General features: G+C 35.2%; 1 protein-coding gene across 1 annotated transcript in view; it reads right to left on the reverse strand.

Moving 5' to 3' along the window:
* Positions 1-447: 447 nt before the first annotated feature.
* The window catches only part of ITCH (itchy E3 ubiquitin protein ligase), a 103,867-nt gene continuing 85,531 nt past the window's right edge, over positions 448-18,783 (reverse strand). The window contains exons 18-25 of the mRNA XM_081034538.1: positions 17,782-17,941; positions 17,384-17,517; positions 16,925-17,065; positions 14,503-14,623; positions 13,961-14,065; positions 11,967-12,063; positions 6,444-6,516; positions 448-3,874 (exon numbers count right to left, since the gene is read on the reverse strand). Coding sequence (XP_080890664.1) covers positions 3,775-3,874; positions 6,444-6,516; positions 11,967-12,063; positions 13,961-14,065; positions 14,503-14,623; positions 16,925-17,065; positions 17,384-17,517; positions 17,782-17,941 — 931 coding nt within the window. The 3' untranslated portion in view covers positions 448-3,774. The remainder of the gene's footprint in view (positions 3,875-6,443; positions 6,517-11,966; positions 12,064-13,960; positions 14,066-14,502; positions 14,624-16,924; positions 17,066-17,383; positions 17,518-17,781; positions 17,942-18,783) is intronic.

An 18,783-nucleotide genomic window follows, 5' to 3' on the forward strand; every position in this document is an offset into this window, starting at 1 on the left:
TTTCTGTCCTCTAGTCACTGTTAGATCAGCATATTAAGAAATCCCACTTCCCTTAACCTCTCTCCAGTAGTTCTATTTTAAACGAGAGTATGATTATCTGGTTCTCTTATAAGAAAAATGTCCACTGAAGCCACTGAGCAGGAGAGCTTATTGAGAACAGTCAGTCTTGGTAGCTGGCTGGTGGAAGCTCAGCATCCACGACTGTGGTCCTATCCTAGAGCACCCATAGTTGTGTCAGAAAAGCAGATGTCTTCATTACGGTTCTCGTCAACATAGGCGCTAAATCCAATCTCACCTTGGTGGGTCTTTCTAGTTTTTTTCTACCCACTCCACAGTACAGACAGGCTGTGATCCGGCCACTTACAAAAGCAGAAATCTATATGATCTGGTCATATTGACGGCTTCTCTGCAGGTGGGGAAAACCATATTCAAGACTAACAGAAAAGTGGGCAAATGAAGGACCAAAAAAGTTTAATTATAAACAGTCTTACATCTTTTAAGGAAATGCAAGTGAGGCAGCCCCCTGAAGGACCTTTTAAGAGCACTTGACTCTCTGTGATATTTGTAGTTACCTGAGTATTTGAAATTACAGTTCAAGAAAAAAAAGGAATGCCAATAGTAACATACAATCCAGTGCTGTTATTCCCCGTTTTTAGTTAATAAAGCATAGCATATATACAAATAATTTTATAAATAACTCTAAAAGAAAAACAAAAAAATGAGGGGGCTGGAGATACCAACAATATTAAATAGAAGTAGTTAGCCTAAAGGAGTTTAGAAGAATGGAGTTACATCCCAAACGAGAAGGGATATACATATAGAGAAGTCTAATTCCATTGAGTCCTCCCTAATAACATTTCAGATTATTAATCAGATAAAGACTGGCCGAGTGGGCTTGACTGAAATAGCTCATTTAGGTTGAGACCTTTGTGGGCAGGTAAATCATGTTTCATTTAAATTTCTGATGAATTGACACTGGTATGTCAATTTCTTGGTGAAAAATTAGTACCTGAATCTTTTAAATAGAGTTATTGTAAGTCTTACGAAATTAGATTCTTCTGCACGATAAAAGATCATGAAAGACAGAACAGGAATTCATTATTATGAGCACTGGATCACTTTTAAACCACTCTATTTGATGAAACAAGTGAGGTCCTTCCCTCCTGACCCAGGCTGTGAAATGCTGCTTTCCCCAACCTCCCAAAAGAGCAGAAGAATAAGGCAATTGCTCATTTTACTTTGTTTTTATTTCAACATAACATGCAGTAAAAAAAATTAACAGAATTTATTAGCATTTACAATGCTTACAAAGAAAAAGGACTCTAAAAGCAATTTAGTTCAGATTTAAGAAATCGCTGTAATTGAACACTTACAATAAATCTATTTCCAAATGTTCAGTTTGGACCAAAATTTAAGATAGCATTTGGTAGATATTTAAATCCACTGTCTATTTGTAATATTTTTATAAAACCTCTGATTCTTGGGATATCCAGCCCCCATTTTCCTAACACAGCAGGGAAGACATATACATGTGGCCACTTAAATTAAAGGAAGAAATGGAATAAGGGCGATCCCAGGCTGCAAAAATATATACAAGCATTTACCTTTTCCAGAACTAAACGTTTCTTCCATAAAAATATTAAATAGCCAAGCCCTATAGAACTAGGGCCAGGACTACTTAAAATATAACTATTCTGTATTTTAAAAATATAGGGCAGAAAGCCTTTTGGGTGATATTTATACATTTTCACACAACATTTCTAGGTCCCTAAATCAATCATCAAGCATTATGTAGAACCAAAAAAGTCTACTTTCTTACATTATTTCTTAATTTAATCTCATAAATCTCTAGTAAATATTGCAGATAACTACATTTTAATATGAGAATTCACCTCTATAGGAAGTTTTTATAGAAGGCTTAATTTCCGTAGCGATATATTACCAAAGGTCAGACTTATATAATGAATGGGTAGTTGGCAGACATTCGCTCTGTAAGACAAAGCAATAGCATTTTCCCCCCCTACCAACAAAAAGGCAGAGTGTCCCTACTTTGGAAAAAACTAGGGCTTTTAGAACCGTAATACGTATATTTCCTGGAGTATGTGGAATAAAAAAATAAATAAATATAGGGGTGGGGAGAGCCTAATCTCCCCCTTTACACTGACAATTTCTGGGTGAGGCAATCCTTTCACTCATATAAGTCTGCTTTGTGATGGCAGTGTTTTATAGATACATGAGTTTAAAAATGTTTTTGTTGTTGTTCCAGGATGTAAAAGAAAGAGTAGTTAAGAATAAAAATATTTTTTTCCCATATGGAACAGGGCTTTGATACTCAGCTTATTTTTGGCTCATCGCTACTTGTTCATGCTATGTTACTGAAACCTGTCAAAATCCCTGTTTCACAAGTTAAGAGGCTGTTCTCAGGGTTCAGCTATGATAGGTACTCAGCTGGCTTAGGCTTCATCCCACTGTCCATAAAGTCAGCAGCTTTCTTGACAGTCTAAGCTACACCAAGTTAAAAGAATTAACTATAGAGAAAGTCAAAGTGCATTAATCGATTACTAACGGAGCAGTCTAAAATTAAAGTCATGGAGAAAACCTGTTAACATTTTTAAGGGTGAAGAGACTATCCAGTTCAGGACAATGTAAAGAATGGAAATGATTACTCCAACATGTGTCAGAGAAATGATAGATTTGAAGACTTTTAATTCACATAGAGAATACATTTCTGTGTTTACTAGAATTGTATTGCTAGTAAATATATCACTCCTTTCTTTTTAGCCAGTACCACAGCTCTGTCTCCCTAATAAAAATGTAATTTTCAAAGATATTTCATTGACCTCTATTTGGGCTCGAAAATACTCAAGTTACACTTCGAACTCCTTAGCAATAATATAACTGAAGTTGCTGGATTATGATAAAATTATAAAGATGCAATTTATATATAAGAACATACCAAAATTGTCAATGATGGCCTTCAATGAATTCAGCTAATTCCAATTCTAGGTTAATTTTTATAATCAGTGAAGGAAGCATAATGTTAGTATTATTTGTAGTTTAACATTTGCAAGCCAATTAAAACAATCAAACTTCCAAATGAAGAGAGTTATGGAGTCATTTGCAGGCTGGGACCAACTTATCCCTGAAATTAAATTAACAAAACCACTTTCTAGAGAGATGCAAGTGATGAACTTGCATCACTTTACAGGGATAACATCAAAATGATGCATGGATTCATGCTCCGGAAAAGAAACAACAGTCAGGCCAGGCTGAAATGAGGGAGAGCACAAGCCAGTTTACTCACGTTCCCAGAAGCTGGGGTAAGTTTGCACTTTTAACAGATACCTCTTACCAAGAGGCTTAACAGAAGATCTTACATATTTCAGTTACCAAGGGACTTCCCTGCATATCTGCAGAATCTCTAAAAGAAAAAAAAAAACCTACTCCCAAGTGAGACTTGACACACATATGCATAATTGTTGTTAGGGAAACAATCTAGTGGAATGAGACAAGGCAGAATTCATTGCTATGTTAAATCTCATGTTAAGTTAGGTTTTGACTAGTCATTTGCAGATCTGATTTCTGGAAATGTTGAGTAGAAATCCAGAATCACTGGGAGATAAATCTCAATGATAACATTAATTTACTTACACTCAGATAACTCTCTAAACAGTCACATTCCAATTTTACAACAAGATGTGCAATAGGCAGAGAAGAAAAAGGACAAACATTGTGAATAAGTTTTTGTCCTTGGGTGGTGCAAGTTCTCAGAAGTTACTCTTGTCCAAATCCTTCTGTTTCTTCAATGGCAAATAACAGCTTTTCCTTCAGTTGCTCATAGCTCTTGTAAGGTGGCAGGTCCAGGCGGTTAAAACTGAAAGTAAGAATTGTTAGCTTGAGAAAACGTAATGTAAAAAGAATCATATATGGGCAACGCAGTATATAACAACACTGGTTTTAAAGTCAGGCAAAATTGGGTTAAAATCCCAGCTCTGTCACTGAGCCTTTGAACAAGGGCTTTTACCTTTGCAAGTCTTGGTTTCCTCTTTGGTAAAATGGGAGTAACAATATTTACCTCAGGGTAAAGAAGAAACAAGCATGCATACACACACACATACACACATACACACACACAGAAGAAACAAGCATACACACACACACAGAAGAAACAAGCATGCATACACACACACACACAGAAGAAACAAGCATGCATACACGCATACACACACACACACACAGAAGAAACAAGCATGCATACACACACACACAGAAGAAACAAGCATGCATACACACACACACACAGAAGAAACAAGCATGCATACACACACACACAGAAGAAACAAGCATACACACACACACACAGAAGAAACAAGCATGCATACACACATACACACAGAAGAAACAAGCATGCACACACACACACAGAAGAAACAAGCATACACACACACACACAGAAGAAACAAGCATGCATACACACACACACATACAGAAGAAACAAGCATGCACACACACACACACACACACACACACATACACACACACACTCCACAGCGCCTGGTGCTCGGCAGGTACTCAATAAAATGTTAGTCCTTTCATACTCTCCTACCCACCCTAATCTGTATCAATGGTCAGCAAATGTTTTCTGTAAAGAGCTAGATAGTAAATATTTTAGGCTTTATGGGCCATGGGTATCTTATCAAAAGGTTTTAAGTATACCACTTTAAAAGTAAGAAACAATTTTCTGATCTAATATCTACTATTCTGCTCCTACTGAATTTCTCTGTCCTATTAACTGTGTTTTTAAAAGGGCATCTCCTAATTTTGGGTCGTATTAAAATCACCTTCACAAGGTTAACGGTGAAATATGCCTAAAAACCTTGGCCTTCTGCTGTATTTTTAGGATAAGACCTAGGAAATGTTTGGCAACAGAAGGAAAACTAAATTTACAATTATGACTTCCGTTAGTTCTGTGTTTCCCCGAAAATAAGATCTCGCCGGACAATCAGCTCTAATGCGTCTTTTGGAGTAAAAATTAATATAAGATCCGGTCTTATATAAGACCCGGTCTTACTTTACTATAATTACTTATATTAATTTCTGAGCCAAAAGACGCATTAGAGCCGATTGTCTGGCTAGGCCTTATTTTCGGGGAAACAGGGTTCGTGCAAACGGAAACATGGAACTTGACAAAGTAATGAGACTAGGTCTAATGTGTGACTGAGACAAGCTGTTCACAACAGTGTAATGGTAAAGTCTGTTCTAAGCTTGAAAAAAGGGACAAGAGGTCAAATCAAAACATGTGTACAAGATAAAGGAACAAAAATCAATTGTATTTCTATATACTAGCAATAAACTATCTGAAATGAAATTAAGAAAACAATTCCATTTATAATAGCTTCAAAAAGAATAAAATACTTGAGAAATTTAACAGAAGAAATGCAAGGCTTGTATAATGAAAACTGAAAAACATCACTGAAGTAAATTAAAGAAGTCCTAAATAAATGGAAAGACATCGCATCCACATGGATTGAAAGACTTAGTACTGTTAAGATGGCAATACTCCCCCAAATTGATCTACAAATTCAAAGCAATTCGTATCAAAATTCCAGCTGACTTCTCTGCAGAAATGGATAAGCTGATCCTAAAATTCATATGGAAATCCAAAGAACCCAGAATAGTCAAAACAATCTTGAAAAGTTGGAAAAAACATACCTCCTAAGTTCAAAACTTACTACAAAGCTAGAGGAATCAAGACAATGTGGTACTGCCATTAAGGATAGACATATAGATCAATGGAATAGAATTGAGAATCCAGAAATAAGCCTGTGTATTTATGGTCAGTTGATTTTCAACAAAGGTGCCAAGTTATTATTATTATTTTTTAAAACCACATGTATGTATATATATGAAAATATAAAGGAACAGACAATAAAACAAATAAAAAGGGCACATGAAGAAATTAAAGGAATATCCAGCAAAGTCTTCCTATGACCACAGAAATGTCTTAAAAAATAAACTTCAAATACTGTTGATGTTAGGTCGAATTCCAACATGTTGTATTTAAGATTAAGGTTGGTTTTTTGTTTTGTACATTTTTGGAAATATGGTAAAAGTACATTTATAATGAGAAAATAACATCTCTGTTCACCACTGTAGAAAGTAGCTCTCCCAATAGCTATCTAGACTTGATTTCTTCTTGTGCCTTCAGAGGAAAGTTAAAAGTTTTTTAAATATCACATTAAAAAAAAATTCAGGGATGGGAAAAGAGATTGACTGCAAATAAGCAAATTAAAATGGGTAAGTTTTATGGTATGTAAATTATGACTCAATACAGCTGTTAAAAATAATTCAATACAATGGGGAAAATACTTCACTTCTGATTTCTAATAGGTTTTAATATCTACAGGATACCTGGAAAAAAGCTATTTTCTGATTTTACTTACCAGGTATGACTTCTGGGTAACCAATTTTCTTTGCCAACTTTTTCAATGCAGAATTTCTGTGGTCCATTGCTCCCTAAAACATAGTGAAATCATGAAGAGTTTGATAATGTAATGTTCTCAAATTGTGATCCCCAATCCAGCAGCATCAGCATCACCAGGGAACTTGTTACCATGTTTCCCTGAAAATAGACCTAGCCGGACCATCAGCTCTAATGCATCTTTTGACGCAAAAATTAATATAAGACCTGGTATATATATATTAATTGTATTATATTAATTATGTTATATATTAAAGACCCGGTCTTATTTTACTATAAGACTTATTTTACTATAAGATCTTATAGTAAAATAAGACGGGGTGTTATAATATATAAATATATATTAAATATGTTTGTATATTTAATATACATTAAATATGTATTATATTAAATTAAGCATTTAATATTATATTAAAGACCTGGTCTTGTTTTACTATAATATAAGACCGGGTCTATAATGTAATACATTACAACACAATTAATATAATATAATATTATAAATGTAATAAAACAAGACCGTGTCTTATATGAATTTTTGCTTTAAAAGATGCCTTAGAGCTGACTGTCCGGCTAGGTCTCCTTTTCGGGGAAACATGGCAGAATCACAAATCCACAGGCCCTATACCCAAGCCTACTGAATTGAACCAGAAACTCTGGGGGTGAGGCTCAGCAATAAGTGTTTTAACACTCTTCCAGGTGATCCTGATGAGTCCTAAAGTTTGAGAACCATTTTGTTAAATGCCTGAGAGGAAAAAAGGCAATTTCATCTAGCATTCCTTACCCAGAATAACAGAATATTATAATACCTCATATAACAGAACACATAAAAAGCTTAAATTTGTTTTAAACATAATAGGAAAACTACAATACACTGTCTTACACAATAGAACTTAATTTAAATATAAAATTGTTAAAACTTTATAAAATGTAAATAACCTAGTGAATTCAATATTAACATCACTGTGCATGTAAGTCCTGTAGGGCATACCGTTACACAATTACACACACCCAATTCTAGCCTCTCATTTATCTTCTGTTGGGGACAGCTATGAATGGTGAACTTAAGGCACTGGTTTTCTCAAAGGTCACTAATGCTCCCTACGAATCATTTATTGGTGGTCACAGTGATTGGTAGTGCCACTGGACTTTTTAATTAGAAGAGGCGAATAAGCACACTAAATGTTCTGCAACGTATCAGGACAGTCATATTCAAAGAATTTTCTCATGTTCCACCTGACTAAACCTAGTACAAATACAAAATAGTAATATTTTTGTATTAACATTTTGTATTAACATTTTGTAATAACATTGAAGTGTTTCCACAAGTCATTATGTGAAAAGCCTAGTAATACAGGAAATGGTTATTAAAAGGACAGTTAAAATTAAATAATTAAGCTTGAATTACTTAGTTTACTCACTTTGCACATTCTCTCTGCTAAATACCTTATTACAGCATTTCTAACCACAAAGGTGGAAAATTTCATTTAATAGTGCTAATTAATATTAACAGAATGGTCAGAATTGCTTTTAATTCTAGGCTTGGAAACAAATATTAAAACAGCAAACAAATATGAAATGAAGGGAACTTAGTGAATTTCATTAATAAAGGCTATTTTGCAAATGTGTCCTACCATCATCCTGAATGCTTTCTAAAATTTTATGGAATGGTAAGACATCAAGTTGTAAACACTATATACTGTAATTATTGTTATTTTTATTGGGGAATATTGGGGGACAGTGTGTTTCTCCAGGGCCCATCAGCTCCAAGTCGTTGTCCTTCAATCTAGTTGTGGAGGGCACAGCTCAGCTCCAAGTCCCCTCGCCATTTTCAATCTTTAGTTGCAGGGGGCACAGCTCACCATGCCATGCAGGAATTGAACCGGCAACCTTGTTGTTGAGAGCTCACACTCTAACCAGCTGAGCCATCCGGCCACCTTTCCAGAAGCTCTGTGGCAACTCGCTGTCTTCACTCTAGTTGTGGAGGGCAGAGCTCACTGGCTCATGTGGGAATCGAACCAGCAAACGTGTTGTGAAGAGTTTGCACTCTAACCAACTGAGCCATCTGGTCAACCCTGTAATTATTTTTTGGTTGCCTGTTGTTTTCAATTTTACTCTGACATTGTCCCTAAAACACACAACTTCTATGTAGACTCTTGCATTTATGGTTTTATTTTCAGCCAATTTTAACTTTCAAATGATATGGTCTGAGATCTTTTTACATATCAGAGCCCTGGATTGTAGTGTAATTTCATGATAGACACTACACTTTAAAATAAGATCTACCTCATTTTTCTCCACTTTGATCATCTATAATTTATTTTGGCAGGTTGTAATGCAGGGACTCAGCTCCCACTCCCCGCACAAGAACACAGGATATGGTGAGGCCAAAAAGGAACACCCATGGAGCCACAGACAGGGGAGTCATATCACTACATTCCTGATGGTGCTGGTCAAGATACAAAAGCAAAAATCTGCCAGTACCCCAACGAGGGGTCTTCCTGCACCCCAGTCTTGCTGGTGGCCGGGCGAGACACAGGAAGTAGGATCCATGGGATCCCCAATTCGCCATCTGCGCTTGCTAACCCCACTTGCTAGCCTCAATCCGCAGCCTGCTAGCGCAGCCATGGCAGCTGTATCAGTGGCCAATGGCTAACTGGTTACAGCTGACTGCAATTTTTTTTAATAGTTTTTTTTTTTTTAAGGATCTGAGTGTTTTGTTTCTTTTCTTTTTTTTTTTAAGATTATTTTTAATGGGGAAGGGGAACAGGACTTTATTGGGGAACAGTGTGTAGTTCCAGGACTTTTTTCCAAGTCAAGTTGTTGTCCTTTCAATCTTAGTTGTGGAGGGGGCGGTTCAGCTTCAAGTTGTTGTCCTGAATTCAGTCTTAGTTGTGGAGGGCGCAGCTCAGCTCCAGGTCCAGTTGCCATTACTAGTTGCAGGGGGCACAACCCACCATCCCTTGTGGGAGTCAAACTGGCAACCTTGTGGTTGAGAGGACACGTTCCAACCAACTAAGCCATCTGGGAGCTCAGCTCAAGGTGCCGTGTTCAATCTTAGTTGCAGGGCGGAGCCCACCATCCTTTGTGGGACTCGAGGAGTTGAACCGGCAACCTTATTGTTGAGAGCCCACTGGCCCATTTGGGAATCGAACTGGCAGCCTTCGGAGTTAGGAGCATGGAGCTCTAACCGCCTGAGCCACCGGGCCAGCCCCAGCTGATTGCAATTTGATCACAGATGATGGCCATCTACTACCTGAGCCAGCACCTTTCCATGTGAGGTCGAGAGCCTGGAAACTGCTTTCTGGGACTCCGTCCCTACACAGGTATATTATCCCTACTTCATTTGGGTTTATTTCCCTCTCATTACATTTTCTATCTGTTCTTCCATATTCCAGTGCCTCTTTTACACAGGGGCTTCTGATCTTAAACCCAAACACTTTCTTTTAAGTAGGAATAAGTATCTGACTATTCATTTGTGTCTTCTAACATAGTTGTTCCCAAATATATATGTATTGAAATAAATTTTATTTCATTATAAGTTACTTTTTAAAAATTTCTCTTACATTCCCATCAGTGATATGTGATATATATACATACATACGTATATACACACACACATATATATATAAATTTTTTTGGGGGGGTGGGAGATTGTAGATACATTATTTCACATCTATCAATTTCATTCCAGAATATTAAAGAGAGTATTAAATGTTACAAAAGTGTTCTAAAAATGGGATGTTAGATCTGGTAAGGTCGAGAATCACCACATTAAATTATTATATACACCACTTACAACTTTCTACTCCTATGCTGGGTAGAAGGTTAAATCAGATGGCCTCTAAATTTCTATGAACCATAACCTCCTTGTCTCTGCCTTCCGTGGATATTGTGTTTATACAGCCCCAACCAACGCCAAATATTATTCCCAAGAGCAAACCTAGTTCGCATCTCTTTAATGATCAGATTTCCAGGTTAGACTGAGAAGCCTGTACCAATTTTTCCCTCTTTTTGGTCACTACTCTTTACCTTCCCCACCCCTAACACGGTTTCTCTTTTCCAAACTAGAGCACATTCTCAAAGGTGCCCCTCTTCACAAACAAACTTAGAAATCATCCTCTTTGTACCACTGGATCAAAAACTTTCCTTCTAGATTGTTTCTGAATGAGACTATTTACTTCTTCTCCTCACTCTGGCCTCTCTTTTAAGCCTGCCTCCCAGGCCATCTCTGTCTCATCGCTAATTGCAGATGTTTGAAGCATCCCTTCTCCCCTACTTTTCTCTGTATTCTATTTCTGCATAAGCCCACTCACTCTCACAGCTTCAAATGTCACTGCTCTGATGACTCTAGTTACCATCTACAACTCATACTTTAGTAACAGCGCTAAAACTACCCCCCCAATAATTGCTACTTGGTTGTCTGGCAGTTGCCTCAATACTCAGCAGATTCTAAGCAACTCATTATCCTCACCCAAATACTCCAAACCATGTTCTTTATACTTCACAACTTCTTCACTTCTCCAAGTTTCATAACATGATATTTTTGACATTATTCCTTCTTATCTCATCTTTTAATCAAGTCCTATTTCTACCCTTGGAACTTCTCTAGTCTTTATTCCTTCTTTTCCATCACTACTTTCATCTAAGATCAGGTTCTCATCATTGCTCCAATAATTTCTTCCTATCTCTAGGCTCTCCCCATCTTTTAATGCATGCTCTGCCTTGCCATCAATCTTCCTCAAATGCAGCTTCAGCAAGTTTTCCGCTCTCCAAAGTTTCCATAGCTTCCAATACCCTCAGAGTAATGTGCAAATTGTTTTGTTTGGCTTTTAAAGACTTAAGTTGGTTCCACACTGTATCCAAAATTACCTACTGAGTTCTTTCAATTGTGACTCGCTGCTTCACCTGAAGCAGGCTTAGGGATCACAACTTCTATCAGACTCGGCATAATATTTGTGTTAAAGACTTGAATTTAATTAATTTTTAGTCACAAAATAAATATTCTCATGGTCATTCATTTCCATACAACGCACATTTTCATCAGTGACTACTATGTGACAGGCACTATACTAAGTGCTAGAAATAAAAAGATGAAGATATAGATCTTCACCTTAAGGAGCTCTAGGTATAATAGGGAAGAGTGGTAAACACATCATTAAAATATAGTATAATACAACCAATAGTGCCTGGCTCATAGGAGACACAAAAATGTTTGCCAAATCACTAAATGAACAAACAGATTTATATATAGAAAACAGCTATCCTACTGAATTAAAACGTGGGGTCTAGCCTAATTGTTAAAAATATCTAGAGGTAAGGAGTACAAAGTAATATAAAAGTTTACACAAATCCAGGTTAACTAAACTATTTAAGAAAATAGCTATGCTTACCTCTTATTTCTGATAAGTTGTATATACACAGTGATGTAACAGCAGTGTGGTGAAAATTTTTTGTATAGGAAAAGTGTTCCTGTATATATACATACCCATGAGGTCAGCAAATCCTCCAACTGGCAATCGGCAGGTTCCAGTAACAAACTGTAGAAGTCTCATTCTCTTCTCATTATCGATTTCTTTAACGAACTATTAAAAACACATTTAAAGAGATATATAGGTTGTATGTTATGTTTAGCATACTAAACAATAAAGAAAAACAATCATTTCAAAACCTTAAATGAACTCCCAGTGTCAGAGGCACTAGATAATGACTGTGCCCACCACTGTGGATGGCGGAGCTTCTCCATGTTTGTCAAAGCCCCACCAATCTATATAAATCATAGGACCACATCCTTATTTGGAGGTAGAAAAGGAAGGGTGCCCTGGACCCAAGAGCTCCCTACTCACGCAGTCTCAAGATCAGCTCTTCCAGAGCAGCCCTTCCTTTTTGCCCTTAGATCTACCTGTCTTATAGGATACTCATGTGGTTACACAGGACATATAGCTTGAATCAATATACATTTTTCGATTTTATTAACAAACAAAACCAAACTCACTGAATTCTGATCCAAACATATTCTAATAACTTCCTTCTCTCAATATTCCTTAGGTTTCGGTATAGTTAAGCATTGCCAGAAGTGTGGCCTTCAACTCCTATATAATTCTGACTCAAAATATTAGGTCTCTGGAGGATGGCCTGTAGCACAAGTACTTTGGCTCATCCCAATATTTTTTTGTAAAGAATAATTTTTATCCTATTGTATTACTGTCAAGTAAAATGCTCATCCTATTTGTTACAGAAGCTCAGTTCATCCAAGTCTCTTATGAATTTCTTTATGTGAACAGCAGAAATTTAAATTAAAAATTTTTTATTGTGGTAAAATATATGTAACATAAATATTTACCATTTTAAGTGTACAATTCAATGGCATTAAGTACATTCACTCTGTTGTATAATTATCATCACTATTTCCAGAACTTTTTTATCATCCCCAAACTCCGAATGCATTAAACTTATCTCCTCACTTACCTCTCATCCCAGCCCCTGGTAACCTCTATTCTACTTTGTTTCTATGAATTTGCCTATTCTAGATACCTCATATAAGTAGAATCATACAATATTTGTCCGTTTGTGACCGGCTTATTTCACTTAGCATAATATCCTCAAGGTTTATCCATGTTGCAGTATATGTCAGAAGTTCCCTTCTTTCTAAGGCTGGGTAATATTCTATTGTATGTGTATGCCACATTTTGTTTATCCATCTGTTGATGGACACTTAGGTTGCTTCCAACTTTTGGCTATTGTAAATAATGCTGTTATGAACATAGGTATATAAGTATCTGTTTGAGTCCCTGCTTTCAATTCTTTTGGGTATACCTAGGAGAATTTCTGGATCACAAGTTAATTCTATATTTTACTTTTTGAGTAACTGTTTTCCCCAGTGGTGGAACTTTGAAAACCATTTTACATTCCCACCAGTAATGAAAGAAAGCTCCAATTTCTCCACATCCTCACCAAGAATGATTATTTTTCATTTTTTTTTTAATAATAGCCACCCTAATGGCTGTGAAATGGCATTTCATTGTTGTTTTGATTTACACTTCCCTAATGATCAGTGGTGTTGAAAATCTTTTCATATGCTATAGCAAACGTTTTTTAAAGAGACACCATTATGATTCCAAACCAGGTCTCTTTCTTAAGTTTGCCTTCTGAATGTCATGTAACTTTTCACGAGGTATGCATGATAGAAACCATATTTTAGACAGTTCTATAAAATTCCAAAGCATTTAGATTAAATGCAAGGGAATCTTATCATCTGGAGTTATCTTATATTCTGGGCAAAGGTTCAAGGTATGGGTTACTTACTTGGCAAAAGTCTCAAAATGATACTGTTATAATCTGTATTCATTTATTACAATGCATAGATGGAATAAGGGGACTGAACATACTGGTACATTTTGTTCACGACTCATCTCTATATAAAAAAAAAAAATTTCTAAAAAATTACGGTTTGTTTGTCAATAGGAATAAACTGAGACAAACCTGCCAAAACCACATGATTTGTTTGCTTGTCCTAGTGTAATGACGGTAGATGGTATGTCTTTGCCAGTCAGTCAAATCAATCTCTTGCATTCCACATAAAAGGACCTTTAGGAATAAAAAAGACAAATGGTTTCTTTAGGTAATTGTACAACCTATATAAAAATGCTAGATATAGTTAAGACAGGACCAATATTAAACAACTTTCAAAAAGCAAATTAATCAGGAAGCTTTGGCTTATAAACTGGGTAGTAAGAATTGTATCTACAGTACTCATGAAAGGTGCGTTTCCACATATGGTGTCATATATTCACGCAGTCAGGTAAGTAAATCATTCATTGTAGAGAGGTTCTGATAGTGGTACTTTTTTTCGGTAATATTTTTACATATTTGGATAAATTATGGACCTTTTAAAACACTGGGGATGCTTCAAAACATCTTGCCTGCATAAAAAATACTACTGCCACGGGAAAGTGAGCTGAAAGCAGACAACTGAAGGCATTGTTTACCAGCAAGCTGCAGAGGAAAGAAGAAAAACTCATTACCTCTAACTCCTTTGCGTCGAAGTATTGCAAATACTGCTGGGGAAGAATTTCATTAAAGCCCTCAAAGAAAGCTTGTGTCTGTTCTTCAACACCTCGGGACAACCTCCATTCAGCTACCATTCTGGTAAATAGACATAAAAAAAGGCCATTAGGAAGTTTAGATTTTACCTTTAAATTCTGAGTGTAAAAATAATTTCTAAGAACTTATGAAAAACTTCAAATATTTATAAAAGTAGAATATAATGAACTCCATGTACAGATATCCCAGCTTCAACACAATACCAACCTTATTTCATTATGCCCCATTTCATCCAGAACAATGGTTCATATCATTAAAAATAACAGAAGGCAACAATAGAATGATATTTTGAAAGAAAATGTTTTAAAAAAAGAAAAAAAACTATAAACCTAGAATTCTAAATCTCGTAAAAAATATCCTTCAAAACTAAAGGTGACATGAAAATGTTTTTAGATAAAAGCTGAGAGAATTTATTGCCAGCAGGTACACACTAAGATAAATGGTGAAGAAAGTTTTTAAAGATGAAGGGAAATGACCCCACAGGGAGAAGCAGATTTGTGGGAAGAATAGAGAACCAGAAATGGTAATGTGACTAAATATAAAAGACCATTTCTTCTTAATGTTTGCTTAAAGCAAGAATAATAATGTATTATAGGGTTTATAACATAAATAAAATATGGCAACAATAAACACAAAGGGCTGGATACAAATGGAATCATACAATTATGAAACTCTTATATTGTACAAATAGTATAATATTAATTATAGGTTATATTTTATAAATATATTAATAGAATATTATAGTGGTACATTAAAGATGTATATTATTATAATCATTAGAGCACTCATTCAAAAAATTAGAGATATAGTTAATCAACAGGAAAGATAATAAAAGAAAACTAAAAATGTATTACGTAATTCAAAAGAAGGCAGAAAAGTAGGAACAAAGGAAATTGGAAAAAATAAGAAACAAATAGCAAGGTGGCAGACTTAAGTCCAAGCACCAGTAGTAACATTAAATGTAAATGTACTAAACAATGCAATTAAAAAATAAAGATGATCAGACTGGATAAAAATAAACATGCTGCTTATAAGAAACATACTTTAAATACAAAGACACAGAACTGAAAGTCAAGGATGCAGGAAGGCATACCGTGAAGATTATAATCACAAGAAAGCGGGATATATTAATATTTAAAAAGTAGAAAAGCAGTCCCAGAAACTGGAACTCAAGAAGAAACAGATATGTGAAATCTAACTTTGAATTGGTGTTGAGAATATGTAAATGAACTAAAAATTCTTCAGACTAAAATTATGAACCAATGCAAAGCATAAGAAATGATATACTTTAAACCATTATTTTACTTATAAATTTTGCCTGAACTTACAATATTCCCCATGAAAATATCTGCATATAAATTTGAGATTCTTTTCAATGACACGATGTTATATAGGCATAGTAGTTACAAAATCAGTATTTAAAAGAGTGATCTAACATTACTTCTACCATTAAATAAAATTCCCACTTTCGGAGAAAAAAATGAAAGTTCTAAAATGATCAAAATTGTTTTTATCACTTTATAAATCTTCAAAGTTCTGGTTAAATTGAAAATATACCAGAAAAGGTGTATAAAACCTATTAGCACCTGCTAGACTAATTCTTTGTAAGGTTTAGTTTGAATTAACCTTCTAGATAATCCTGCTACCCTGCTGCCTCTACAAGAACCTGCCCTACTTCTCTCACTGCCAGACTTGTTGAAAGAGAAATTTAGACAGTCTGCTTAATTTAGTCCTTAATTTCTTGTAATCTGGCTGGCTTCTAATCTACCACGTGTCTAACCGTTCTGTTCTTTTAAGGGTTATCATAATTTATTAGCCATCACATCTTCTAAAGATCCCTCATTTTCCTTGGCTTCGGAAATGCAGGACACGGCAGAATGGAATAACAACTCTGAGATGATAACAGCACCACACACAGCATGGCTACTCTTAGCTATTTACTACTATGTGTGACTTGTGCTTTCCAGCCACCATATCTCTGCTCATAACTTCTGCTCTCATTTCTGAAAACTGAATCCTACCCAACCTTCAAGGCTCAACTTAAATATCATCAGTTACTTGCTCCATGATTACAATTAGATGAAATGATGACTTTCATCACTTTTCAGTCTATATCCTCCTTTGACTTTCCATAGCACTTTCCTTGTTCCTTTCTCAACACTTACAAGATAGAAAAAGTGATCGATCATATCCTTAATAATACACAATCAGTTCTCATAATTATCAGTAAAAAGGCAAAAATTATTTTATGAACTATTGTCCACTAGTATTACTAGGCAATTATCAATGTGTTGTAAAACAACAGAAAGTCTAAACTATGTCAAAAGGAGCATTGTCTCTCACCTGATATATTCCTCTTTGTTTTCTTCTGTTACAAGAATATTGCCGCCATTGGGTTTCAAATCGTGACTCTTGATTTCACCTAAAATTTCTTTATCGACGGAGAAGTACATTTCCAATCCACATTCCTCAATATTATTTTCTCTGCACAAATGAAATTGACACGATTTGTTACTCTAATTCAATCATATAAAAGTTTTTAACTAAAGGACTATGATCTTAATTACTATTACTCTATAACATCAAAATAATAAGAAAACTAAAGTTATGCTCTGAAGTCATATTTTTGCCTAAGAGCTTAGATTATTTCTGTAAAATGTGTCACATTGAAAAATGAGACAGATTTAATGTAGACTGTTTAAATTCAATAAACCAATTATATGCTTACAGTTTAGATAAGTTACCAACACTATAATGAAAGCATATAGACTATACATTGATAAATTAAATGGAAATACTTACTTAACCCAGATGAGAGAATTGTAAAATTCTGGATCAATAGATTCTAAATCCTTGAGTCCAACTGGTTTGTTCAAGATACGCTTATAGAATGGCAAAGAAAAGCCCGTGTCTATGAATTTCCCATGGAACAGAGCCTATGCGAGAAGAAAACAATACCACTTAAGGTAATTTTACAATAGTCATTATATTTCAGAATGTTAGATGAGTTCTTTATTTAAAAAAAAGGCTCCCCTGTCATATGACCTATTATGGCACAGTTGTGGAAAAAGGGCAAATATAACAAATTCAATCTTAGAAATGTCCTAGTGATAAAAAAATTTCAAATGAAAAAGTTAAAGGAACAATGCTCTAGTATTGCTGAATTTGCAAAGTAAACACAGTTCTCTATCTATACTTACCATGGCAATAAACCTTCCAATAAAACGAAAATATTTCAGGTGATCTGGATTGATGTAAGAAGCAGGGTTTATCTGCAAGCAGTAGTTATCCTTCCCTGCATATTCAAACAGGCAATACATTGGGTTCAACACCTCATGTGACAAAAGAAAGAACCATTCTCTGAAATTAAAAAAAAAAACTTATGGTGAAAAATCTTTAAGAACCATTCCAACAAATCAAAGAGCAGTGCTACAAAGTTCTCAGGTAGTCAACATTCCTCAATCGGACATAATTTCCTAGTCCCATGTTGATTTTTACTGTTTCTGTTCAAACTGACACCTATTTCACACAGATGATATTTGCACACCGCTTATTATATTTCAAAGAATCTAAGACATCATTAACTTTAGACACCATTATTTGATGAACCACTGTCCCAATTATAACTGATACACATCACAATTTCAGAGATGTTAAAATATGATATTAGTCTTAGACTCAGTGAAATACACGTAGGCAAGTTTAAACTTCACTACTGACTCGTGGTTAGAGCAACTGAAATGAATCTAACATTATTCCACCTATTACTAAGATCCACAGTGATCCTCATCAAGTACCACCGCTCTCTAAATCCTAGATAAATATGAAAAAAGTCCTATTTCAGAGCAATAAAGACTTAATTCAAGCCACTCAATAGAAAAATGCTCTGAGAAGCTCTAATTCAAATGCTGCGAAAATACCAACCAATATTAACAAAAGATTATATTTACTAATTAATATAATGTGGGTGGGTCTGGTAGAACAGTAGGCAGAGCAGATTTGGGACAACACATGTGGTATCATCTTGTGCCTGAGATTTTTTTTCCTATTAGTTCATGATCTCTGGTGGTAATGCTGCTTACTACTTTAAAACTGCTAGTTGATTTTCTAATTAAGAATGGTTGCCCTCCTCTTAAATGATCTCTAACCTGCACAAAATTAAGTTTCTCCTCATATTTATTATTTACTTGTGATTACTTCAT

The sequence above is a fragment of the Rhinolophus hipposideros genome, assembly GCF_964194185.1.
Source record: "Rhinolophus hipposideros genome assembly, chromosome: 22".
NCBI classification, from domain to species: domain Eukaryota; kingdom Metazoa; phylum Chordata; class Mammalia; order Chiroptera; family Rhinolophidae; genus Rhinolophus; species Rhinolophus hipposideros.